The following is a 22,540-nucleotide window of genomic DNA, read 5'->3' on the forward strand; positions in this document are numbered from 1 at the left end:
ATCATGCGCATGCAAATGCATTGATACGCACATCACATTTCTTGTATTCCATCTCAAGCATCTTCCCTGATACTGTTGCCTCCTTGGTAAACAAGTACAATTACAACTTTTGAGATGAAAAAATAAATAAATTTAAGAGCAATCAAAACAACCCAATTGCTGGGGTTGTCCCTATTTTACCCAGCACTGGGTGGTTGTATTTAACCCAGCATTTTTTAGAGTGTACATTCAGAAATAATATTTTTATAACTTAATGGAAATGCTAGCAACGCATTCTTAGAACATATTTTTTGCAAAGGCTCAGTTTATGGATAATAATTGAATCACTTGGTTAGGTTTGCCCATTGGGCGAATGTCACATACAAAATTAATATTCAGATAAGTTGTTATGACTAGGGATGGGAAAGTTAAGAAATGTAGATTGTGGTTCATTTAACAAATCTTTTAGTGTGTTTGAGGGATAAATATTTTAATAATTCTTATTAACCACAGATTAACTGCTATTCTAAGACCCCCATAAGAAAGTTCCAGAAGGAACACTTGGAAAAATAGCCAGGTGACAAGTCCATAATAAAAAAGCAAAAGGTGCTCATATTGCAAATTTTATTAAACTAGCAGCAACTTTACCTTCCATTTCCAGCTTGACAAATTAACTGGAAGGGATATCAACTGTGATTTGATCTCTTTCTTGCCTTTTTTGTTGTTGTTGTTAAAACAAAGAAAAGCCAGGCAGGTCTAAATAGACTGGAAGCATTATTGCTCATTCAGTAGATGAGCTTGTGAATGTATGCGGAGTAGCATATTTCTAACTGTTCTATTTATGTTTCCAAATGGTTGGTCTGGTGCTGATGGCTAAACTGGGACTCTTCCACCCCAGGCATTCAATTATAGTGGTGTAATTGGTACAGCTGTCAAACAGAGGGCAGGACGAGTGTCTGAAAATGTGGCAAATAAGGACCATAATGATTTTCAGTACATTTTTGGAATTCCTATGTGGGAATGTTGGGGGATATGTTTTAATTTCCCATTCTATAAAGAGGCTGTTAAATTAATAATGTGTCAACTGAAAAAAAAAACTGATAACACTAACACCTCTACCATTATCAATTTAATAACGTAATCCTAATTTAATCACTGTTAATACCTGCTATAAACCTCATTCTCAAATTCTGAAAAGATTTTCATCATGCGCATGCAAATGCATTGATACGCACATCACATTTCTTGTATTCCATCTCAAGCATCTTCCCTGATACTGTTGCCTCCTTGGTAAACAAGTACAATTACAACTTTTGAGATGAAAAAATAAATAAATTTAAGAGCAAAAATATTTGGTGTGGTCTTAATTTTACACCTTGAAAGCACCTTGAAATGGTTTATGATTATTTCACTCTGTTTAAATCATCATAGTTAATGTACATTTGCAAAGTATTACAAATAAATGTTAAAGTTATTTTAAAAGGTTGGCAAGACCGTTTTAATGTCATTCTTATATAACAAAAAGACAAAAGCTGAATATGTTGCTATATCTTATCTCCTCTGGGCTTATGATCTTTAGTAGAGTTTAAAAAGACAAAAAGTTGCTAACAAGTCAAATAACGGGCAGTTATTTGTGAAATTGGGTACTAGTATCCACGTTATCAGCTTACAATACCATAGCGTGTAAAAGTAAAACGGTAGCTTCTTGATAAAATCTGGAAATACTCAAACAAAATGACATGATCACATGCATATCTTGTCCAAGATTCATATGCTTTCCTATTTGAAATCACACAAGGAAATCAGTGCATCAGATTCTCTTTAATATCAACATGTACAAATGCATTTTCTTCAAAAACGTGATACAGAAAATACATTGCCTCACATTATTCTGGTTTCTAACGCATTGAGAATGTTTTCTAGGCCAATAAAGTTAACCTGAGAGTTCATGTTGTTAGACCTTTACAGGGCGAGATCAACCATCCAAAAATATACATTTAAATAAGCTAATGAATAAGAATAAAGCAACAGGTAATGTTCCATTTGAATCTAAATACAGCTTTGTTAATGTCAGAAGCTAATTACAGGCCCGTAGAAGAAGGTAATGATCACACTGATTGACGTCACCACCACACTGATTGAAGTACAGGCACTGTTCACTGTGAGTACTGCTATGAAACCTTTACAACAGCGGATTCAGATGAAACTGATCTCCGCCATACATCACAAAATTACACCAACATGGAGCATTTCCTGAACATGTCAAAGCATAAAGACGACATTTTGTCTATACCTGATGAGTGCATATAGTATGCGCGCGTGAATGTCACAATAATCACACTGGACAAGTTCAAACAAAAGGCACCACAACTCAGGAGGGTCTTTCTTCACCAAACTGTGCACTAAACATCAAAATAGAAGAATCACTGCTGACAAGCATAAGCCATGTCAAATATATTTCCCGGTAAGCACACTTACGTCACCAAGATACACATTATATTAGATTTGTGTGCAGACGTCAGAAAAACAGCAGATTCATCTAAATTTGAAACCATAAATGTTGCAGAAAACATTCCAATCTACACTAGAAGCAAGTAATGCGTTGCAAAGCATCAAAACTAGATTGTTCGCGTTAGAATCAGCACTGCTAACCTACTTAGATTTATCTATTATAATAAGCCATCTAGGTGTGTTGCATTGGTCACTTTCAGTACAAACTGGGTGTGTATCTGACCAGGGATTTTGTCAACAACATATTGCAAACTAGCTGACGCTTTAAAAAAAACCTGTCTAAATGAAGATGCATGCATTCTGGTGACATACGTGTGCTATTCAGGGTTGTTAAATTTTTCTATATGGCTAAATCAAAATACAATAGAAACCATGAACATCAATCATTATAGTTAAGCATAAACATTAGCGTAATCAAAATATGTTGATCTATATTCACTGCGCAACATTAAATCAAACGTTTCAGCAAAACTTGTGCATTTCCTCGATGGTGCAATAATAGAGCATTGCTCACCAACTCGGTTTAATTCATTTTCCAAATACCAACACTCCATAAAAGGTATAAAGTGGGCCATTTTCAATGCTTTACACAATCACAAAATTCACATTGTTTTCAAGCACTGAACTATTTGATCAAACTTGTTGAATATTACACATTTAATAAACAACACTTAGTAAATGAAATGTCTCCTCATAGAGGACTACTCTTACGGTGTATCTTTCGACCCTGGCTGAACACAGAGAAATATCAACCAACTGTCAAATGAATAAGGAGGCCAACAAAAGGTTGTGCTTTGTACTGCCTGATACAATGACTAATGGTGTGTAGTCCTCAATCTGTTAACAGAGTGTTTGAGATGTTTAGTTGATAGTACTCCAGTTTGACGTTTCAGCCTCAGTAGTGGTGTTTGCAGCCATATGTGACATTGTTTCGTCTCCTGAGAGCTCCCACTACTTTCTTCCTCAGCATAAACCTGCAGAGCATGGCTATGTACCCACGTGAAGAAGAATAAACAGGAGATATATTCCCAGACAAATCAAATTGTTTAGCAGCTGCACAAAGCATGTTTGTTCTCATTTTGTTTAGCCAGAAGCAAAACGAATGACTCAAATTCTCAGGCTTTGTTTTGCTAAATGGCTAAATGGCCACTGAACAACTTCAGTAAATTTTCACAGTTAGTACTCACACCATGACATCCAGCTCAGTTAAAACAAAAAAGCTGCCTTTCACGGTTAAGGAGGAAATAATGTACAAAATAAAAGCACAAACTACAAAACATTCAAATAAAACGGAGGTTCCCCAAGGTTCACTATCAGGTCCAAGCCACTTTGCGGGAGATGGCCTGTTTAAAGCACTCTGGATCCGTGTTCCCACCCGGTCTCAGAGCTCTTTCGAGGCTTACCAGAACGTTTTGATGGGACTCGCGAATGTTGACGGGGTGTTTGGCTCTGAGCAGCTCGTAGGCAGCTATAAGCCTCATATTTTGTTTTACCATGAGGTACTGAATAATGCAAGTGGGGGCGAGGGAAAAACCATCACGACAATGCACCAACACTCGCTTCCTTTTCTCAGTGGAGGCATCGATGCACTCATTGATGTCCTCAAAGCAGCGGTGCTTGAGTGCCAGCCCTTCTTGGACAGTCTCCGGAAGGTCGCTCATGTCCACTTTGAGCCGAGACCAACTATGCTTGACGCCCCTTGAACAAGTGCAAGGAATGACTCTCAAACAAGTCTCCCCGGGCAGGCTGCTCATGTCGATGATGCTGTCGATGTTATTACGGCACAATGTACGTCCACTATAAGCCGCGTTCAGGTTGCCCACATAAATGTAGTCTGTAACCTTGGATATGGCTGGTTCTGAGTACTGGAAGTGCTCAGGGACGCTCTGCTTGGGTTCTGGAGTCTCTGGGCCCGTTTTGGCACTGCCGGGACCAGCTCTGCGACTGTAGTTGCGCAATTTCTTGGATCCGGAGCGGGAAGGTGGATTGGAGTCGGACTCAGAGCTGCTGTTCCAAGGTGGGGAGAAAAGTGAAAAGCGACTAGAGGACTTGCTCTTGGTGAGGTGCTCCACCGGACTGGAGAGGCCAGAGCTGGAGGTGGTGGTGGAGCCAGAAGCGCAAAAGAGAGACGCTCTTTCCAGGGAACCTGTGCTGCTGGCTGCTCCGGCACTATGAGCCTGCTCCATCTGATGGAAAAAGTCACACATTACGATGGGGGTCTCGAACTGGACCTCCAACAAGTTACGAGCAGCTGACTTGAAAATACTTCCACCTACCTGAGCTTTGAGGTTGTTCTTCCATTCCTGGGTCTCCAGAGCTTTGAAGCGTCCATTGCTGTCAGAGGACACTGAGAGACACAGAGGCCGATGGGTCCTGGGGGGTAGCTGGGGCGTCAGGGCCATAGCAAGCGGCCGGGAGTCAGGCTGCTCGTTCCTACTCATCAGATCTGGACAGGAGCCTTAAAAAAACAAATCAGATGGACTGAGGTCAATGAACAAATCTTTTACCTCAAATCTTGTCAACCACACAGAAAAGTTCAAATGCCAGTTCAAATATAAAGTTTACTTTGTTGAACAACCTTGCAAGTATTCTTGTTCGGTGTAAAGGGGTCCATTAAAATATGCACCTAAAAATTTGGTTTTGAGTAAACAAGATGATATAGATCAGGGGTCACCAAACTTGATCCTGGAGGGCCGGTGTCCTACAGAGTTTAGCTCCAACTTGCCTCAACACACCTGCCTGCAAGTTTCAAGTATACCTAGTAAGACCTTGATTAGCTGGTTCAGGTGTGTTTAATTAGGTTTGGAGCTAAACTCTGCAGGACACCGACCCTCCAGGACCGAGTCTGGTGACCCCTGATATAGATGGTTGGATAGATACAAGACAATGATCCAAATTCAGTATGCAAAGAAAGGAGGATTTTTTAAAAACCCCTTCAACAATGCCAACTTCCAGATCCTAGAGTGAAGGGGAATTATTCTGAAATCAAATCATTCCAATCAGTGTTTATCAGTGCCCAATCATTTAAATCAGTGTTTGTTTCCTATTACTTCTGCCCACTGAACATTTGCAAAGGCCACAAGGTTGAAGATGTTCTATTGACATGTTGATGATTGTGGGCATTATGAAATCTCCCAATGCAAAACAAGAGTCCCACTTCAGCGGTGTTCTTAAGTGCTCAACAGGCTGATAAGAAATTGCCCTTAAGTTTCTCCCTATAAGGCACCTGTCTGTCAGCAAATTTGTGTGATTCAATGAGGATGCTCATTGATGGAGCTGAGAGTTTGTTTGATCCAGGAAAACACGACTCAGGCATTAATACACCCACATATCTCACTTCATACAGTCATTCCATCGTTTTATTGTTCCGCCAATTGACTATGTGCATGTTTGTTAACACGACACAGCTAAACAACTGTTCTGACCAAATCTGCCTGAGGATTCGTTCAGCTGCGACTAAATTTGAAGTATCTGCATATTAGCTGGTGAAAATAAACAACCATTGTCAACAATGCTAAAAGACATTCAGATTCATATAATATTGTCTATTACAATAATTACTGTTCCATACAGTGAGTTCTTGTTTTAAATAAATTTTCCTTTACACAAAGTAAATTTTGTACCACAGATTCTCAAATGAGAAATTGAAAATATGAAAATTCTCTGCACAAAATAATTGTAATTTTTAATGTTTTTTAAAATATATTTTTTAATAACTTTAAATAAGATTTCTTTCTATTTACTCTAAATCATTTTGCTAAAACAATTTAAGATTTTATTTCCAGAAGGGCTGAATACCTATGAAGAACATACTAAAAATATATTTAACAGAAATAAACTTTTGTTAGACAGTGACATACACAGTATATGAATGTCACAATACAGAAAACGATATGTGATAGTGTCCTGAATAATCAAAAAACAAAAGTACATAAGCACATACTGTAGTACTTACCAGTGGCACATGCTGAACGAGAAATTGGCTGGAGTAGCAAACGACTGCGAATCTTGAGAGAGTTGAGCAGATTTTTTGCAATCATGCCTGAATAAAATAGACCAAAAGAAAAAAAAAAGTTGTCTGAAACAGAATGAATCCACCAGCAGAAAAAACAAAAGATCTCATGAAATCAAAATTGCAGTTTTGTGGTTTATAGACCATGTCTGCACTACAAACACTCATCCAATCAAATGGGCTCTAGAAAACACTGGTCCACAGTTGTAGCATAAACCAAATTAATTTATTATTTTTATCTAAAAAAGGACAAACCCTTATAGTATAAAGAAGACATGTTGGCATCGGGCCAGGGTATCACAAACAAAAACGTTACTTCAAGAGGTGTAAAGTTTGATGTTTTGGAACATAATTTGAAAGCTTAAAATGTACACAGAAAATGCAAATATGCTGTACGGGCTTTCTACACCTTCTGACGAATAGATTTAGCAGAACATGTTATTTTACTGTAAATTGTGGGGTTTTGGAAGTAGGAAGGAATTATCAAATAATTTGCAGTAAAAATCTATAGAAGACAATACATGTACGTGTTTCGTACTTGTGGAAAGGTTTATGAAAACAGCACTTCTGATGATCTGTAATTCATCATATGGCCTTCTGTTTTACTTTTTTGTTTATTATTATGGGGATTATCAATATATTTTAAGGTGAAAGCAGTTTTTAGTTGTCCAAGAATGTCGGTATATTTACATTATACAAATTAATAAACATAACCCGGTTGAAAAAAACAGCATATGCTGGTTAGGTATGTTTTGACGATGGGATGCTGGTCCTTCGCCTGGTTTAAGCTGGTCCTTTTGCCAGCACATGGCCAGCATAAACCAGCAAAGAACCAGCATCCCAGCGTCAAAACATGCCTAACCAGCATATGCAGTTTTTTTCAACAGGGAACCAGATTAAAGACATTTTAGAAAGACACAATTCGTATTACCAAAAACGCAGGTTTGAAGCAAATCTCACCATTTTGTTTGGACTGCTCTTTCTTATCCAGCTGATGAGGTGTCATGATGTCTCTGCTCCATTTTTCCAACGTTTCCATCTTCCACCCCCTGTAAACAATTGAAATAACATTTCCAAAGCCATTTATTTCTCATCCTAAGTGATGTTTGCAGTGTGAGGCATGCATATGCTGGTCAGATGTGTGACTGCAGTGAAGGGGACAGACAGACAGACAGACACCCCCGCGCTCAAGCATTCCAGGACTTCAGTCTGATTTCACGATCAAATGCTGGTTTCATGCTGCCGAGCGCAGGCATGATTATATAAACGGAAAAATCATCACTGCGTTAAATGAGCGTTCATGTCTCATCAGACGTTGTTTGTACAGCTTCATCCGGATGGCTGTGCGGTTTCACTGCATGCACGCGACTCAAAACACCAGAGAGCAACGAACAGAAGATACACATACAAGACATGTATAACATTTGTGAGCAGGAAATATATGAAGCGTAAGATTGTTTAAACAAACCCCAGCCATTCATCTTTGCAGCGCTCAGCTGAATGAAGCTCACGTGGACAAACGACGTCACGGAAGCGACGAGCTGAGCTTCATGGGAAAAGTAGTTCACAAGTGTTGGCTAAAGTGGGTAGTTGACAAATAACATCTTATTGAATAGAATTTAGCGTATTAATGTATATAGGCAAGTGTACATTTAGTCTATTTAGTTGTAGTATATATATTTATTGTAGTATGTAGTAAATGTGGCCTTGAAATAGGCTGTTTAATTGTGACAACACATGCCCCAGTAGTACTAGGGACTAGTTTTGAATACTTTTTGTAGCCTTTACATGAACAAATTCATAAGCCTAATATTTACTGTAGTAAAATGTACAACTACCTCCATTTCCCTTGAATGATTGCCATATTAACACACCATAATTTACAGGGTACTATACCGTAGTATAACCACAGTACCATGTAGTACCAACCCAGATAGCACATGTACGTCTGCAAGACATCTGTTAAAGATCGCTTCATCTGGAAAGCATCTGCTGTGTACAAACATCTGATAGCCATCTCTAAGATGTCAGTCTTAATCATCTTAAAGGGGTCATATGATGTGATTAAAATTTTTCCTTTCTCTTTGGAGTGTTACGAGCTCTTGGTGCATACAGAAGATATGTAAAGTTGCAAAGACTAAAGTCTCAAATCCAAAGAGATATTCTTTATAAAAGTTAAGAGTCAACCACGCCTACCTAAAACGGCTCGTTCTAACACGCCCCCACATATCATCCTATAGACGTATTGCAGATGAGCAAACACGTCTTGCAGATGTAAATGCAGACATCAAACAGACATCTCCGTGATATATGCGTGCTATCAGGGAAGATACTTCTTTTTTGTTACTGACTCATTGTCCAATTCCATGTGCAAAGCACTGTACAAAAGAAAGAAAACCTCTTGAATAAATCAAACCTCTTACCTTGTTGTGTTTCTGTTACAGATGCTGATGTCAGAAGGCTAAAACTGCTTGTGACGGCTTGTTATCTGTGCTCAGGATAATCAGAGACTGGCTCAGGTTGCTGCAAGTATCTAGGAAACCCCTCCAGATATTGACGTCATGCGTTGCTCTTTAGCAACAAAACTACACCGGCAACTCCATTTAACAGCAATATTTCACAGCAAGGGTCCTTTCAGAATTCAGTCCTTTAATTGTTTAGATCAGAAATGAACTAGTAGCCATATTGTAATTTGAGGGTTAATGTCAACAAAGCCAATCAAAGTGCCTTGACAACGAACATGTCGCCTAAATGGATTTTCAGTGGCAGTTCAACAAACATTGTAATTATGAGACCGCTTGGTAACAGACCCTCATAAACGCTGGATAAAATGTGGTCTAACACCAGTGGGTGGTATAAGGCTTTATTTACATAACAAAGTGTCTGTCTGTGCTCCTCCACCATTCAGCTGCTTACAAGATATGAGTTACTTGTGACCTGGTTCTCTCATCTGCTCAAGTCCGAATACAAACGCACACTCTATTATTCCCACCTGTTTCAGAGGTGTGGTCTCCTGACTACAAAGAACAAGATTTCAATTAGAGCCGTGAGACATGCAAATGAGAAGATGTGTTTCATAAAGGTACTTAGGACTGAATCATTCATAACTGGATTACCTTGTATGGCTGTATTGTAGCCGAAGTAGGCCTACATGCGATGTCAGTCGTTGCAGACCCCAATCAAAAACACACACATAAACAATTCTAAGCAATTAATGAACTGAATTTCAAGATATATTAGAATTCAGCTTTGCATCACAGGAATAAACTGCATTTTAAAATATATTCAAATATAAAGCGGCTATTTTAAATTGTAATAATATGTCACAGTATTACTGGTTTTACTCTATTTTTGATCCAGTAAATGCAGCGTGGATGTATCCTGCACAGCATGGTAAGCTAGCAGGAATATTCCCTTTGATCGGAGATGAAAGCTGCACTCTGATTTCTAGTAGTAAAGAGACTCTAAAGGTCATGTCAACAGTGTTTACTATCTCTGCTGATCACAAACCTGCAGTGCGCCTGCTTTTGTGATGGTTAAGGGAAATGGATAATGGAAATCGCTGCCAAATCAGCTGTAAGTGCTCTATATTGTTCTTTTCTATGGAGCCATTTTTACTTGGAGTGGCTCAGGCTGTGAAAGAAAATACATGCATAAAAGAATCTTACATAAGCGATGGTAATGTTTTTGAAAAGAAGTCTCTTGTGCTCATCAAGTCTGCATTTATTTGCTTAAGAATACATTGCAAACATAATGGTCACTTTTTGATCAATTTAATGCATCCTTGCTGAATAAAAGCAACATAACTTAGATATGAAACATTTAATTGATTTTATACAAAAACAAAATCAAAGGACACCTTGAAGAAGGTACAAAAAGTGCACAACAATTTTCCAGTGTGCTTGTTGATGACATAAAATAATGTATTCTGAATTAAATGTCAAAATGTACCTCCGTGTTTAAAACATGACTGTGCAAAAGCAACTAATGAATTCTCCAGCCTTTAGCATTCTTTAAACTTGCTCAAAGGAAGAAACCTCATTATAACGCTGTAATTGCCCCACATGTGTGCTGACAGCCTGATATTCACACCCTTATCTAGTGCTTACTGTAGTCACAAGAGAAATCAGCATGCCCGTGTGTGTGTGTGTGTGTGAACTCACCAAACCTGATACAACTGTCTCGTGTCTGGTTTTTTTTTTTAAATCTCAAAAAAATTCAGTCATCATTTTATCCCAAACTTCAAAACATGAGAAGGTTTTTGCTGGTTTTAAAAACATGTTCTTAACTTATATAAACAACAAAACTAAAATTCAGTATAATTTCTCTAAATAGTGAATATTGGCTAACTAATACATATATGGGGAAGTAATAGATAATTTAATAAAAAATTAGGGTGATGTGGCATCATTACATCAATCTTATAGATAAACGTATGCTAAATACAACAAATAAAATGAATGTATTGTTATATCTAATTTGAAAACATGGCATACAGCAGTATTTAACTACAAATAATTTGCTTTTCTTAAGAAGATCATTCTTATAAATAGACTTTTCTATGAATGTTTGACTAAAATATATTGGACTAGCTAATAGCTACAAACGATGAAGAAGACAACATAGGAGAGAGTAATGAAATGCGTATGTATTGTTATAAATAAACAAAAAAGAATGGCAAGAAATCAGATATATTCTTATTGGTCTATAGTCTGGGCATTACACTCCAGTATAACTTATTTAAATTCTTGTGAACATTGCTACAAAGAAATGGTAATGGAGGTTTTTCAGAAGGTTTTGTTTGTGAATGGGATCTTTAGCGTGTGTTTCAAGGCCAGCGTTGTGTCCACCTGTTCAGAGGAGAGTAACGTGTGCCACTGAGCCACAGGCTTGCGTGGGTTGGACAGCATATCCGCCCAGTGACGCAGCTGGTTTCCTGTAGCATCACAGCCCAGATATATCTTGCCGATCGCATCATTTCTGCTCATTTTGTCATGATCCCACACAGAGATGACCAGCTGGACTTTCTGTATGAGGGATAATGAGCGAAACAAACAGTTATACACATTATAAGTTATTTGACGAGGTTGAAATCATGTAAGAATGAAATTCTGATATTACAACCCTATTTTTTTTCTCACAGACACAAATCAAACCAACGAAAATCAAACAATCTAATAGAGAAATGTTAAATGTTAAATGTTATATGAGGATAAACATCACAATGGCTCCATAAGATCACAGCAAATGTTGTCTATTTATTCTCCATTGGACGCTTAATTCATCTAAGCAACCAGTTTCTAGGCTTCCATCTCTCACCTGAATCTGTTCAAATGACACTTCAAAAGTGAAAGATTCATTGAAGTATGGATTCAGTGTCTGCTTCTTCACTGATGTTTTCTTCTTCTTCCACTTTTTCTTATCCAGAATCAATTGAACTTTCACATAAGGGTCTACAAAACAAAAACAGAACATTTCAAAGCGAAACACACTCTCTATAGTTGAAATAATGCTTTGGAATTGGAATAACACAAGTACATTTTTCATTTTTTGCCTGTAGCGGCATTTCTACAAAATCAAATTCTTCCATGCTTTACAACACGCTCAAAGTGAAATGTCCAGTAAGTGGCGCTAAAAGCACATTCAGTTTCATCTAAAACAGATGAGCTTGTATTTGGCAATGTTTTGCCGCTTTAGCTTGCTTCTACAAGTCCGTGAACTCTTTTATCGTGACTCATGTACAAACCCAATTCCAAAAAAGTTGGGACACTGTACAAATTGTGAGGAAAAAAAGGAATGGAATAATTTACAAATCTCATAAACTTATATTTTATTCACAATAGAATATAGATAACATATCAAATGTTGAAAGTGAGACATTTTGAAATGTCATGTCAAATATTGGCTCATTTTGGATTTCATGAGAGCTACACATTCCAAAAAAGTTGGGACAGGTAGCAATAAGAGGCCGGAAAAGTTAAATGTACATATAAGGAACAGCTTGAGGAACAATTTGCAACTTATTAGGTCAATTGGCAACATGATTGGGTATAAAAAGAGCCTCTCAGAGTGACAGTGTCTCTCAGAAGTCAAGATGGGCAGAGGATCACCAATTCCCCCAATGCTGCAGCGAAAAATAGTGGAGCAATATCAGAAAGGAGTTTCTCAGAGAAAGATTGCAAAGAGTCTGAAGTTATCATCATCTACAGTGCATAATATCATCCAAAGATTCAGAGAATCTGGAACAATCTCTGTGCGTAAGGGTCAAGGCCGGAAAACCATACTGGATGCCCGTGATCTTCGGGCCCTTAGACGGCACTGCATCACACACAGGAATGCTACTGTAATGGAAATCACAACATGGGCTCAGGAATACTTCCAGAAAACATTGTCGGTGAACACAATCCACCGTGCCATTCGCCGTTGCCGGCAAAAACTCTATAGGTCAAAAAAGAAGCCATATCTAAACATGATCCAGAAGCGCAGGCGTTTTCTCTGGGCCAAGGCTCATTTAAAATGAACTGTGGCAAAGTGGAAAACTGTTCTGTGGTCAGACGAATCAAAATTTGAAGTTCGTTTTGGAAAACTGGGACGCCATGTCATCCGGACTAAAGAGGACAAGGACAACCCAAGTTGTTATCAGCGCTCAGTTCAGAAGCCTGCATCTCTGATGGTATGGGGTTGCATGAGTGCGTGTGGCATGGGCAGCTTACACATCTGGAAAGGCACCATCAATGCTGAAAGGTATATCCAAGTTCTAGAACAACATATGCTCCCATTCAGACGTCGTCTCTTTCAGGGAAGACCTTGCATTTTCCAACATGACAATGCCAGACCAAATACTGCATCAATTACAACATCATGGCTGCGTAGAAGGATCCGGGTACTGAAATGGCCAGCCTGCAGTCCAGATCTTTCACCCATAGAAAACATTTGGCGCATCATAAAGAGGAAGATGCGACAAAGAAGACCTAAGACAGTTGAGCAACTAGAAGCCTGTATTGGACAAGAATGGGACAACATTCCTATTCCTAAACTTGAGCAACTTGTCTCCTCAGTCCCCAGACGTTTGCAGACTGTTATAAAAAGAAGAGGGGATGCCACACAGTGGTAAACATGGCCTTGTCCCAACTTTTTTGGAATCGGGTTTGTATGTTTCACAGGACTCGTACCCGAGGTTTTCATCGCAAATGCAGTGCTGTACCAGGTGAGCTACCGAGCAAGTTTACTATTGTCAGAAAAGCAATTTTACTGCCACTAGTATTCATTTTATCTGGAAACTGCAGTGAATTGTAAATGTATTGGTACGTTTTGCAAAACTGAAGGTAGAGGCCCATTTTTCCTGTGAGCCAATGTTACTATTTCTAGTGTTTGAGAAGTTTTGTTTCTGTCAGTAGTGATTGCAGACTACACTTTAGAGGATGTAGGATATTTTAATAAGTATGTCACCTGAGGAGCCACCCTGATCCATCCTCTTCAGGTTCTTGGCTTCCAGTATGATCACAGTGAGTTTACTACTAGCCGGGACATAACGAAGAGAAAAGCAGATCTCTCCCAGATGCTCTTGCTGCAAAAATGGATACAGTATGTAAGCTGTAACCGGTACATTATGCATGGAGAATGCTCTTTTGCCTACTGAGCCTTGTTTAGGGAATCTGGATTTTCAGTCTTGACTTGCAGGGGTCATGATGTAAATTGTGTTAAGAACTGAGTGCTGACAAGCAAAGATGGTAGATTTCGATTTGTCGCCATTGAGTGGGGGACATAAGGTTGCTCCAGGGGGACTCACTGTAATTTTACATGATGCTCTATGGTGACGTGATGGAAACAAAATCCATTTGCTTTATCATGTAGTGATAGAAAGATTTCATTCTCTCAATTTTAAATATAAGCCATTTTGTAGAGCATCATCCATACCGCAGCAATAGTAAAAGAAGGGGCAAAAACTTTTTGGACTTCCAGTTGATTTCCAGTTTTTAGAGAATGACACTTTGCACTGCATATAGATATAATTTATGTGAACTAACTACATGAAAAAATACATTGAACTCGACAACGTATTTGACTGAACTGAACCTCATGTTTGGAAGCTTCGCTCAGATCTCTCCACTCCTCAATCACATGATTCCAGTCCACAGTGGACAGATTCAGTCTGATCTCACCGATCATGTCGTGTTTGGAGAATTTGTTAAAGTCATAGACTTGCATCACCAGTATCGACTCAGTCAGCTCCTTCTGAGGGATCTACAAGCGATGAAAACATCACATGTTTTGTTACTGTAAATAGGCTGTACATTTAACAACTCCACTTCAATGAGCTTGATCTTGACCTCATCAGGTCATTGTTTGAGCTGACAACAGACTGTTTTCCTAACATTAATCTATTCCCCCTGTGATAATGAATGATTTCATATGCTGCAAGGTTTACCTGATATTTGAAATTTTCATTGAACACTGGGTTTAGGGTTTTCCTGAAGACTTTTGTCTCATATGTTTTGGACTTGTTGGGAAGGATGTAGACTTTCACATAAGGGTCAGATGTCCCTCCCGAGTCCATCGCTTTCAAAGCAGCAGCTTCTTTTATCCCTACAGACAACTGATGAGAAATATGGTACAGTACATATATTATGATTTTAAAAACAGTTTTAATCTAAAAGTATATTCTTAAAGTCCACATGAATTCAAAACGGACCCTATTTACTTTGTTAGTGCACATTACTAGGCTTGTGCTGAACAATTCATCCATGAAAATGAATCCACAATAATATTTTAAAAAAGTGTATAGGTCATTTTTAGTCAAATTCACTCTTCACTCTGGAATGGTGTTCCCGTAGCCCTGACATTTATTTTTTTCTTCATTCAATATTACAATATTCCAAATTTCCATTTTAAAGCCGGTCACAATTTCCAGTTCATGTAGACTTTAAATAAAAAGATGCACCTCAAGTGAATTGATGGAATGTCTTGAACGGCCAGAGAAAATCAATCTAGACAAATAATGATGACTTTGGTGAAGAAGATGAAATATAATTCTGACTTGTTTAATACTTTTGATCACTACTTAGTTTCTATAATTCAATTTCATAGTTTCAGTGATTTTGCTATTATTCTAAAAGTACAAACTTGCTTTATAATATTGAGGATATTGGCATTTTGGAATGAACAGAGATGTATGAAGTAGGTGGATGGAAGTTAGGAATAATTTGTTTATACTTCCTGCCAGTTGAGGGCACTGCTGTAAAATCAGCGAAAGAGATATAGTGACCTCTGATCTGGATGTGTTGAACTCCAGTGAGTACTGCAGTTTTCCTCTCTGCTGGTCAGCTGATCCATACTCTGCATCCTCTGTCTCAGGCTGGACCTGTCAGTACATCCAGTATCCCATTAGTGAACGCCCCCCAGAGGAATATTTTATTGTTCAGAGTTAGACTTTCACAGCTTAGGAAACTTAAAGGAACTGTTCACCCAAAAATGAAAATTTGCTGAAAATTTACTCACCCTCAGGCTATACAAGATGTAGTTTGTTTTTCATCAGAACAGATTTGGAGAAATTGTGCATTGCATCACTTGCTCACCACTGGATCCTCTGCAGTGAATGGGTGCCGTCAGAATGAGAGTCATTACAGCTGATAAAAACATCACAATAATCCACAAGCAATCCACAAAATTTTTGCGTTTGTAAGAAAAAAATCCATCATTAACACATATTTAACTTCAAACCGTTGCTTCTGGCAAAAATAAGAGTCCTCTATCTATAATATTGCTTTGTCCAGTGAAAAGGTTCTTTAGTCTAAATCAGTAGAGAAATATGCACATTCACAAGCCAAAACCGTCCAAAATATGTAGGTGGATTTTGATTTGAGAGACAATGGACTTTTTCACTGGAGGAAGCATTAATATGGATAGACTTGTATTTTGGCCCGAAGCAACTACACACCGATTTTCACTTCACAAGATGTTAATTGAAGGACTGGAGTGGTGTGGATTACTTGTGGATTATTGTGATGTTTTATCAGCTGTTTGGACTCTCATTCTGATGGCACCCATTCACTGCAGAGGATCCACTGGTGAGCAAGTGATGGAATGCTACATTTCTCGAAATCTATTCCTATGAAGAAAAACTCATCTACTTCTTGAATGAGTACATGTTCAGCACATTAAAATTTTTGGATGAACTATTCCTTTAAAGGACCATGTCAACAATGGCAGCCAATGGTGTGAGTTTGGAGACGGGACTTGGATGTTTTTTTCAACCATAGCAGATGATGGGAGTGTTTGAGGAATTTTTATTTTGTCACACTAATGCAGACATTACACACCTTTCCTTTAAAATTTCTTAGAAGAAGAAAAAACACAGGCACAAATGAGTTAATTATTGATATATTGCAAGATTATAGGGCAATAAAAGCAATGTTAAAATAATTTTAGTATTTGATGAGAAATGTGTAAGTTACTATCTTGGACTTTCAAAGACTTGTTTCTTGGAAAATCAGATTTGATGTTGAGATCTCTTCTAAAACTCTAGAGGAGACCTATGTGAGATTAAGTGAGAAGTTTCCATTTGCTCTTCATTTCATCCTTTTTTCTGACTAGAAGAACAATTTAACCAGCATTCCCAAGCATGGATGACCCATCTCTCACCAGTGCTGCGGTTGTAGTTCCTGAGATCCCTTTCATACTGATCTTCTGGTCCAGCTTCTTCTTTCTCTTCTTTTTCCCTTTGCAGCAGCATTTTACACAGCAGCATATCACAAAGATAAGAATAAGCAGGATGACGGCAGCAAATATAGCATAGATGGCCCATCTTGGCACTGTTGTGGCAAAAACAACAATATTCCATCACACATCACAGTAGCGGTCCAGTATAGCACCATGACACACATCTGAGGGATGAGGTGAGACCTTAAGGCGAGTTAAAGTTGTAACAAGTGAAAATTGAGTAGAAAGAAATGTGTGCAAGGGGCGGAATTAGATCAGGGCCTGTGGAGCAAGTGCTGAAATGAGGATTCATATGATATACTCACAAGGAATCCTGTCCAGGAAAGAGGGCAGGAAGCCTGGAGCAGCTGTTGTGGTGTTGGTGTGAAGTGTTTTAGTTGGTTTTAATGTTGGTCTTGGTGTCATGGTGAAATGGATGGGGCCAGTGGGTCACTGGAAATATACATACAAAAGATAGTTAGTGGCTGGCAAGTTATGGCTGAGTTAGTTACCTTGTTTTGTGACGGCCCCTACTGGTTAGAATGGTTGTGCAACACTTTAGTCAGACTGAAGGGAACAGTTTACTAAAAATTGTAGGAATAGTTGACCCAAAAATGGAAATTATGTCAGTATGTCATTTCAAACCCTTGGTAAATATAATTAGGAGTCCGTACTGTGAAGTCATACATTCTATACACATTCTGCTAAACATCTCCTATTGTGTTCCACTGGAAAACTGAGGATGAACAAATGATGGGTGAATGAGTTTTAATTTTTGAGCAAACTATCCCTAATGAAGGTCATTTTTGCTATGGAATAAAAAAAATTTAATAACTTAATTGTGATTTTAAATCTCAAAATTCATTCTTTTTTCTCAGAATTGCAAGATATAAGCGAATTGAGATGAAAAAGTCAGTATTGTGAGATAAAAAAGTTGCAATTACCTTTTTATTTTTTATTCTGTGGTGAAAACAAACAAAATAAAAATAAAAACAAGCAAGCAAACAAAATAGCAAGACTTGAAGATGTAAATTTAGAATTCTGAGGAAAAAAAGGCAGAATTATGAGATTTAAACTCACAATTGTGAAATGCAAACTTGGAATTGTGAGAAAAAAATCCAGAATTCTGAGTTCATATCTCGCAATTCTGATTTTATATAAAAAGTCTGTGGTTCCATAACTTATCCTTTTAATAAAGTCAAATTTAGAGACAAATCAAAACAAGTAAATACAATTGCAACTGAAAAAAAGGCTTAGATGTTACAAGTTTGCCATAAGGTTTTAACTGTATGCGCTTGTTAAGCATCACCACTTCCAGGTCCAAACACTCTATCTCGTTCCACAAGAAAACAACAAAAACAGTGCTAATTTACACACACAATGCGGTGTAATACTATCAAAAAATTCTAATCATAACCTTTATCTCCATACCAAAATCCCAGATGGCCATACAGTGATTCATCTTTTGTAAATCGTTAAAATATTCATATCTGTGATGCTGTGAGCACAGAGACTGTAGTGTACACTGTAATCTTTTTAAAAGTTGAGCTTAAATGTGTAATATGAATAAACAGTGCTCATAAACGGCAATCAAGATGGTATTCTCAGTTGAAACGAGTGGAGGCTTGGACCCGAAAACGGCGTACCTTACGTCACAAATTAACAAGCGGTTAGTAACACATTAAACTCTCGGTTGCATGACAAAAAGAGGATGTCGTCACCACCAAAGTTAAACATGTGTTGACAGCCATCTGCAGTCCATTAAAACTGGGTGTGCTTAAAGTGTACAGATAACATTCTTTTTCAGTGAAACAGTCTTAAAAATGGAACAGTGCTGCCTTGAGAATGCAGTCAAAACATTTGCTGTCATTCCAACATTCAACATTTTCACAAACAAGACAAACAAGTAAAGTACTTAAATAGTCCAAGTCCCAGTTTCTCGAGAAAAACAAAAACCAAAAAAAAAAACGTGTAAATAGTGCAGAACAATAACAAAAGACACGATTATGCCTGAAAATGATATAAACAAAACTAATCTAATGGAACTATAATCAAAAGCGGCACAAAATAGCTACAAACTGAGCATTAAAACACAATTACATGAAATAAGTGAACTTCAATATAAAAACAGAGGATTATAGTGTCACTTACTTTTGTAAAATTAGATCCTTTGGGATAGTGGCTCCTCAGTTGTAGTTAAAGAACATAAAGAATAATATTCTGAATAGTATGAACACGTTCCTAAACCTTTCAAGCAGAGCCACATGGGAAGGAAGTCACTGCCCACTAAATATTTAGGCTTTAATCATTCAGTAAAACAAGAGTCTGTTCTCTATCTCAGTTCCGTCTTCTGTTACAATTCGTGCAATTCAGTATTTTCAACATCCAACTTTTTGCCTTCGAAGAGTACACTGTAAAAAATGACCGTGAATTTAATGGTAAAAGACTGTAAAAATGCTACAGTAAAATCCTGTTAAATGGTTAACGGTAAATTCCCCTACTGTATACAATGAAAAACTGTATTGGACATCACATGTATTGGACATTAATTTTACAGTAGTTTACCATTTTTGGAAGTGAAAAAGACTGTATAATTTACAGTGAATAACCATAAATTGACATTCCCACACTTCCCTGCATTACATTTCAAATTTGATGTTTTTTTGTTGAAATAACCATGTTTCTTCTTAATTTTTTCTTATCAGTTTTGTATATTAGGGTTGTGTGTTACACCTAATGTTGTTAAATGAATGTTTACTGCATTGTTTCAGTTTCATGAGTGTTAACATGATGGTGTTTAGCGTTTGTGTGAATGACACTGTGCACCTTCTCTACATGTTATTATTTAAAAGCTGCTTGTGATAGGCTTTGGTTCATCGTGTGACTTTCTCATCACCATCTGCATTTGGTGGTTATCAGTTTATTACAAAGGTACAAAACAGATTTCAGTACTTCAATAGGTTGGTATATTAACATTATATCAGTTAATGAAATTACGGTAAACTGTAAATTTAAGTTAAAACCGTGAAATCTAAAACATTGCTACTGTATTTTTTACGGTAAAATTCCGGCAACCGGTACATTTTTTTTACAGTGTAGCTGCCTAAACTTTTGTTTGGTGGTGACTAACATTTCTTTAGTCATTCGGCAATCCTTCACTTTTTATGTCATTTAAAAAAAAATTTCATGACTGGTGAAAATATGAATAAGAAAGAGAAACACTCTACAAAAGAAAGAGAGGGATAAAGATGAAGAGAGAAAGAGAGGTAGAGTTAAAGTACAACATTAAAAATCACAAAAAGACAAAGGAAAAGAAGTGCAGATTTACGGGGATGCTGGAGCCTATCTCAGTGTTTCAGGCCATAGGCATGGAAACACCCTGGAAGAATGGCCAGTCCATCACAGAGCTCTCTCTCTCACACACACACACACACACAACGTCTGGTTTGTTATACTTGTGGGGACTCTCCATAGGCGTAATGGTTTTTCTACTGTACCAACCGTATATTCTATTGCCCTACACCAACCCTACACCTAAACCTACCCCTTACATTTTTAGATTTTCAAAAAACTTAATTCTGTGTGATTTATTAGCTTGTTTACCCGTGGGGACCTCAATTAGGTCCCTACTGTGACACGAGTCCCCATGAATCTGTGTGTATTCAGGTTTAAGTCCCCACCAGAATAGAAAAACAGGTACACACACACACACACACACACACACTGATTTCCATGTTTTATGGGGAGATTCCATAGAAGTAATGGGTTTTCTACTGTACAAACTGTATTTTCTGTCCCCTTACCTCAACCCTACCCCTCACACAAAACTTTCTCCTATTTTAGATTTTTTTTTAAAAACTTAATTGTATGATGTATAAGTTTGTTTCCTCATGGTGACTAAAACAATGTCCCCACAAGTTCAAAATGTACTTGTGGGGACATTCGGTTCCCATAATGTAGGGAATACCAGGACACACACACAGTCACAATCACTGCTTATTCAGGAAATACACTGCAATACACAGGGAGAACATGCAAACTCCACACAGAAAGGACTTCTGACTCTGTAGCAGTCAAACCCACAATATTATACAGTCAAACCAAAATGTATTAAGACACCTTCAACATTTCACACATTATAATAGTTTATCCGCTATAATTTAGAAAATGGTAATAAAATATGACAAGAACAAGTTAAATTGTGTCAGAACAAATTCATCTTGATAATGTCAGATAACACTTAAGCAAAACATGGTCAGGTCAAAGTGAATGAATAATTTTTGGTCCCAAATTTTTTATTCATAGTCCAAAGTATGAAGAATTTTGGGGTATAATATGTCACAGTTTACTTTATTTTGCTAACCTCACTTACATAAATGAACTATAGTGTCCTGTACCCACTAATAAAAACAAATATCAACAATTATATCTGGTGTCTGAATAATTTTTGATTTGACTGTATGTCCACTTTTTGCCAGCCCAGTATCAGATATGCTCCCATTAACATTATATCTTGTTAATTTTGCTAAATGTCATCCAATATAACAAATACTCCAAACATGTATTTTTTATTTACAGAGTCACAGCACTACACTCAACACTTAACTAGAACTTGTTGGATCCAGCTGAAACCTGTCTAGAAAGGGAATTAAAATACACAATAACTCAACTTGCCTTTTTTACCCTCCACTCCCAGTTCCAGCTGTTGTCTTGTCCAGTTCTGCAGTATTAAACAGTTAAGTCATTGTCTTGTGCTGGAATCCAAAAGTAGTTGGAAACAAAGACTAGGCAGCTCTCCTCAAAGTGTTCTTTCAATATAGAAAGAAATGTTCAGCACCTGCCACACCTCAATAATACACAAAACTGCCTGTGCATATGCCTTTACAGGACTAGGTTAACACCTCATGTGAAACTCAACTGGTAGAAAGTCAAACAGTCAGATTTGAGATATTCAAATACATTCTTAAGGAAGAGCTAAATATCACAGTTGATTAAGTGCTGATAGAAGTCAATGCATGAACAGCTTCCTTCTTGCTCCTGAAATATTGTATGTTCTGCTGTGATGAGCAGTGAAAACATACAAACAGAAACCAGTCTTGCCACACTACTGTTTAAATATTAATGGCAACCTGATACTGTGGAAAGTCCTCTTGAAGAAAATGTATTTATTTATCATTTTAATGTCTAACGTCATTTATTTGTTTAAATCCTTGTTCAATAATGTAGAACATTTGATATATTCCAACTATAAGGGTGAGTAATTAAATAACTATTGTTATTTCGCTGTTTGTCGCCATATTAAATTAAACAAATAGTTCACCCAAAAGTGAAATCGTTTTT

At 37.5% G+C, this 22,540-nt stretch overlaps 2 protein-coding genes across 3 annotated transcripts; both read right to left on the minus strand.

Annotated features, from left to right (window-relative positions):
- Window positions 1-1,787: 1,787 nt before the first annotated feature.
- Window positions 1,788-8,035, minus strand: LOC107595234 (uncharacterized). The gene is made up of 5 exons (XM_016285578.1): window positions 7,971-8,035; window positions 7,463-7,551; window positions 6,446-6,532; window positions 4,767-4,948; window positions 1,788-4,676 (listed from the first exon to the last, which is right to left on the minus strand). Exons 2-5 carry the CDS (start codon window positions 7,539-7,541, stop codon window positions 3,804-3,806), a joined length of 1,221 nt encoding a protein of 406 aa, XP_016141064.1. The 5' UTR covers window positions 7,542-7,551; window positions 7,971-8,035; the 3' UTR covers window positions 1,788-3,803.
- A 2,322-nt stretch (window positions 8,036-10,357) lies between these two features.
- Window positions 10,358-22,036, minus strand: LOC107595270 (synaptotagmin-1-like). Of its 2 annotated transcripts, none has more exons than XM_016285621.1 (9): window positions 21,876-22,036; window positions 17,527-17,656; window positions 17,144-17,313; window positions 15,768-15,863; window positions 14,931-15,098; window positions 14,579-14,746; window positions 13,952-14,069; window positions 11,822-11,955; window positions 10,358-11,529 (listed from the first exon to the last, which is right to left on the minus strand). In XM_016285621.1, the coding sequence occupies exons 2-9, from the start codon at window positions 17,624-17,626 to the stop codon at window positions 11,290-11,292; spliced, it is 1,194 nt and encodes a 397-aa protein (XP_016141107.1). In that variant the 5' UTR covers window positions 17,627-17,656; window positions 21,876-22,036; the 3' UTR covers window positions 10,358-11,289. The 2 variants fall into 2 exon arrangements, with proteins under 2 accessions (XP_016141107.1, XP_016141106.1); XM_016285620.1 differs by having other exon boundaries at window positions 17,527-17,653; window positions 21,875-22,036.
- Between the last annotated feature and the right edge of the window lie 504 nt (window positions 22,037-22,540).

This window comes from Sinocyclocheilus grahami, unplaced genomic scaffold, assembly GCF_001515645.1.
Source record: "Sinocyclocheilus grahami isolate Dianchi unplaced genomic scaffold, SAMN03320097.WGS_v1.1 scaffold199.1, whole genome shotgun sequence".
NCBI lineage: Eukaryota > Metazoa > Chordata > Actinopteri > Cypriniformes > Cyprinidae > Sinocyclocheilus > Sinocyclocheilus grahami.

Bases quoted from the DNA above. Each gene is read 5' to 3' on its own strand.
- LOC107595270 (XM_016285621.1), bottom strand. From the start codon at position 17,626: ATGACACCAAGACCAACATTAAAACCAACTAAAACACTTCACACCAAC. The intron at 17,314-17,526 runs GTGAGTATATCA...TTGCCACAACAG, and splicing joins TTTCCTGGACAGGATTCCTT to TGCCAAGATGGGCCATCTAT. The intron at 15,864-17,143 runs GTGAGAGATGGG...ATGTACTGACAG, and splicing joins GAACTACAACCGCAGCACTG to GTCCAGCCTGAGACAGAGGA.
- LOC107595234 (XM_016285578.1), bottom strand. From the start codon at position 7,541: ATGGAAACGTTGGAAAAATGGAGCAGAGACATCATGACACCTCATCAG. The intron at 6,533-7,462 runs GTGAGATTTGCT...TATTTTATTCAG, and splicing joins AGAGCAGTCCAAACAAAATG to GCATGATTGCAAAAAATCTG. The intron at 4,949-6,445 runs GTAAGTACTACA...TGTTTTTTTAAG, and splicing joins TCGTTCAGCATGTGCCACTG to GCTCCTGTCCAGATCTGATG.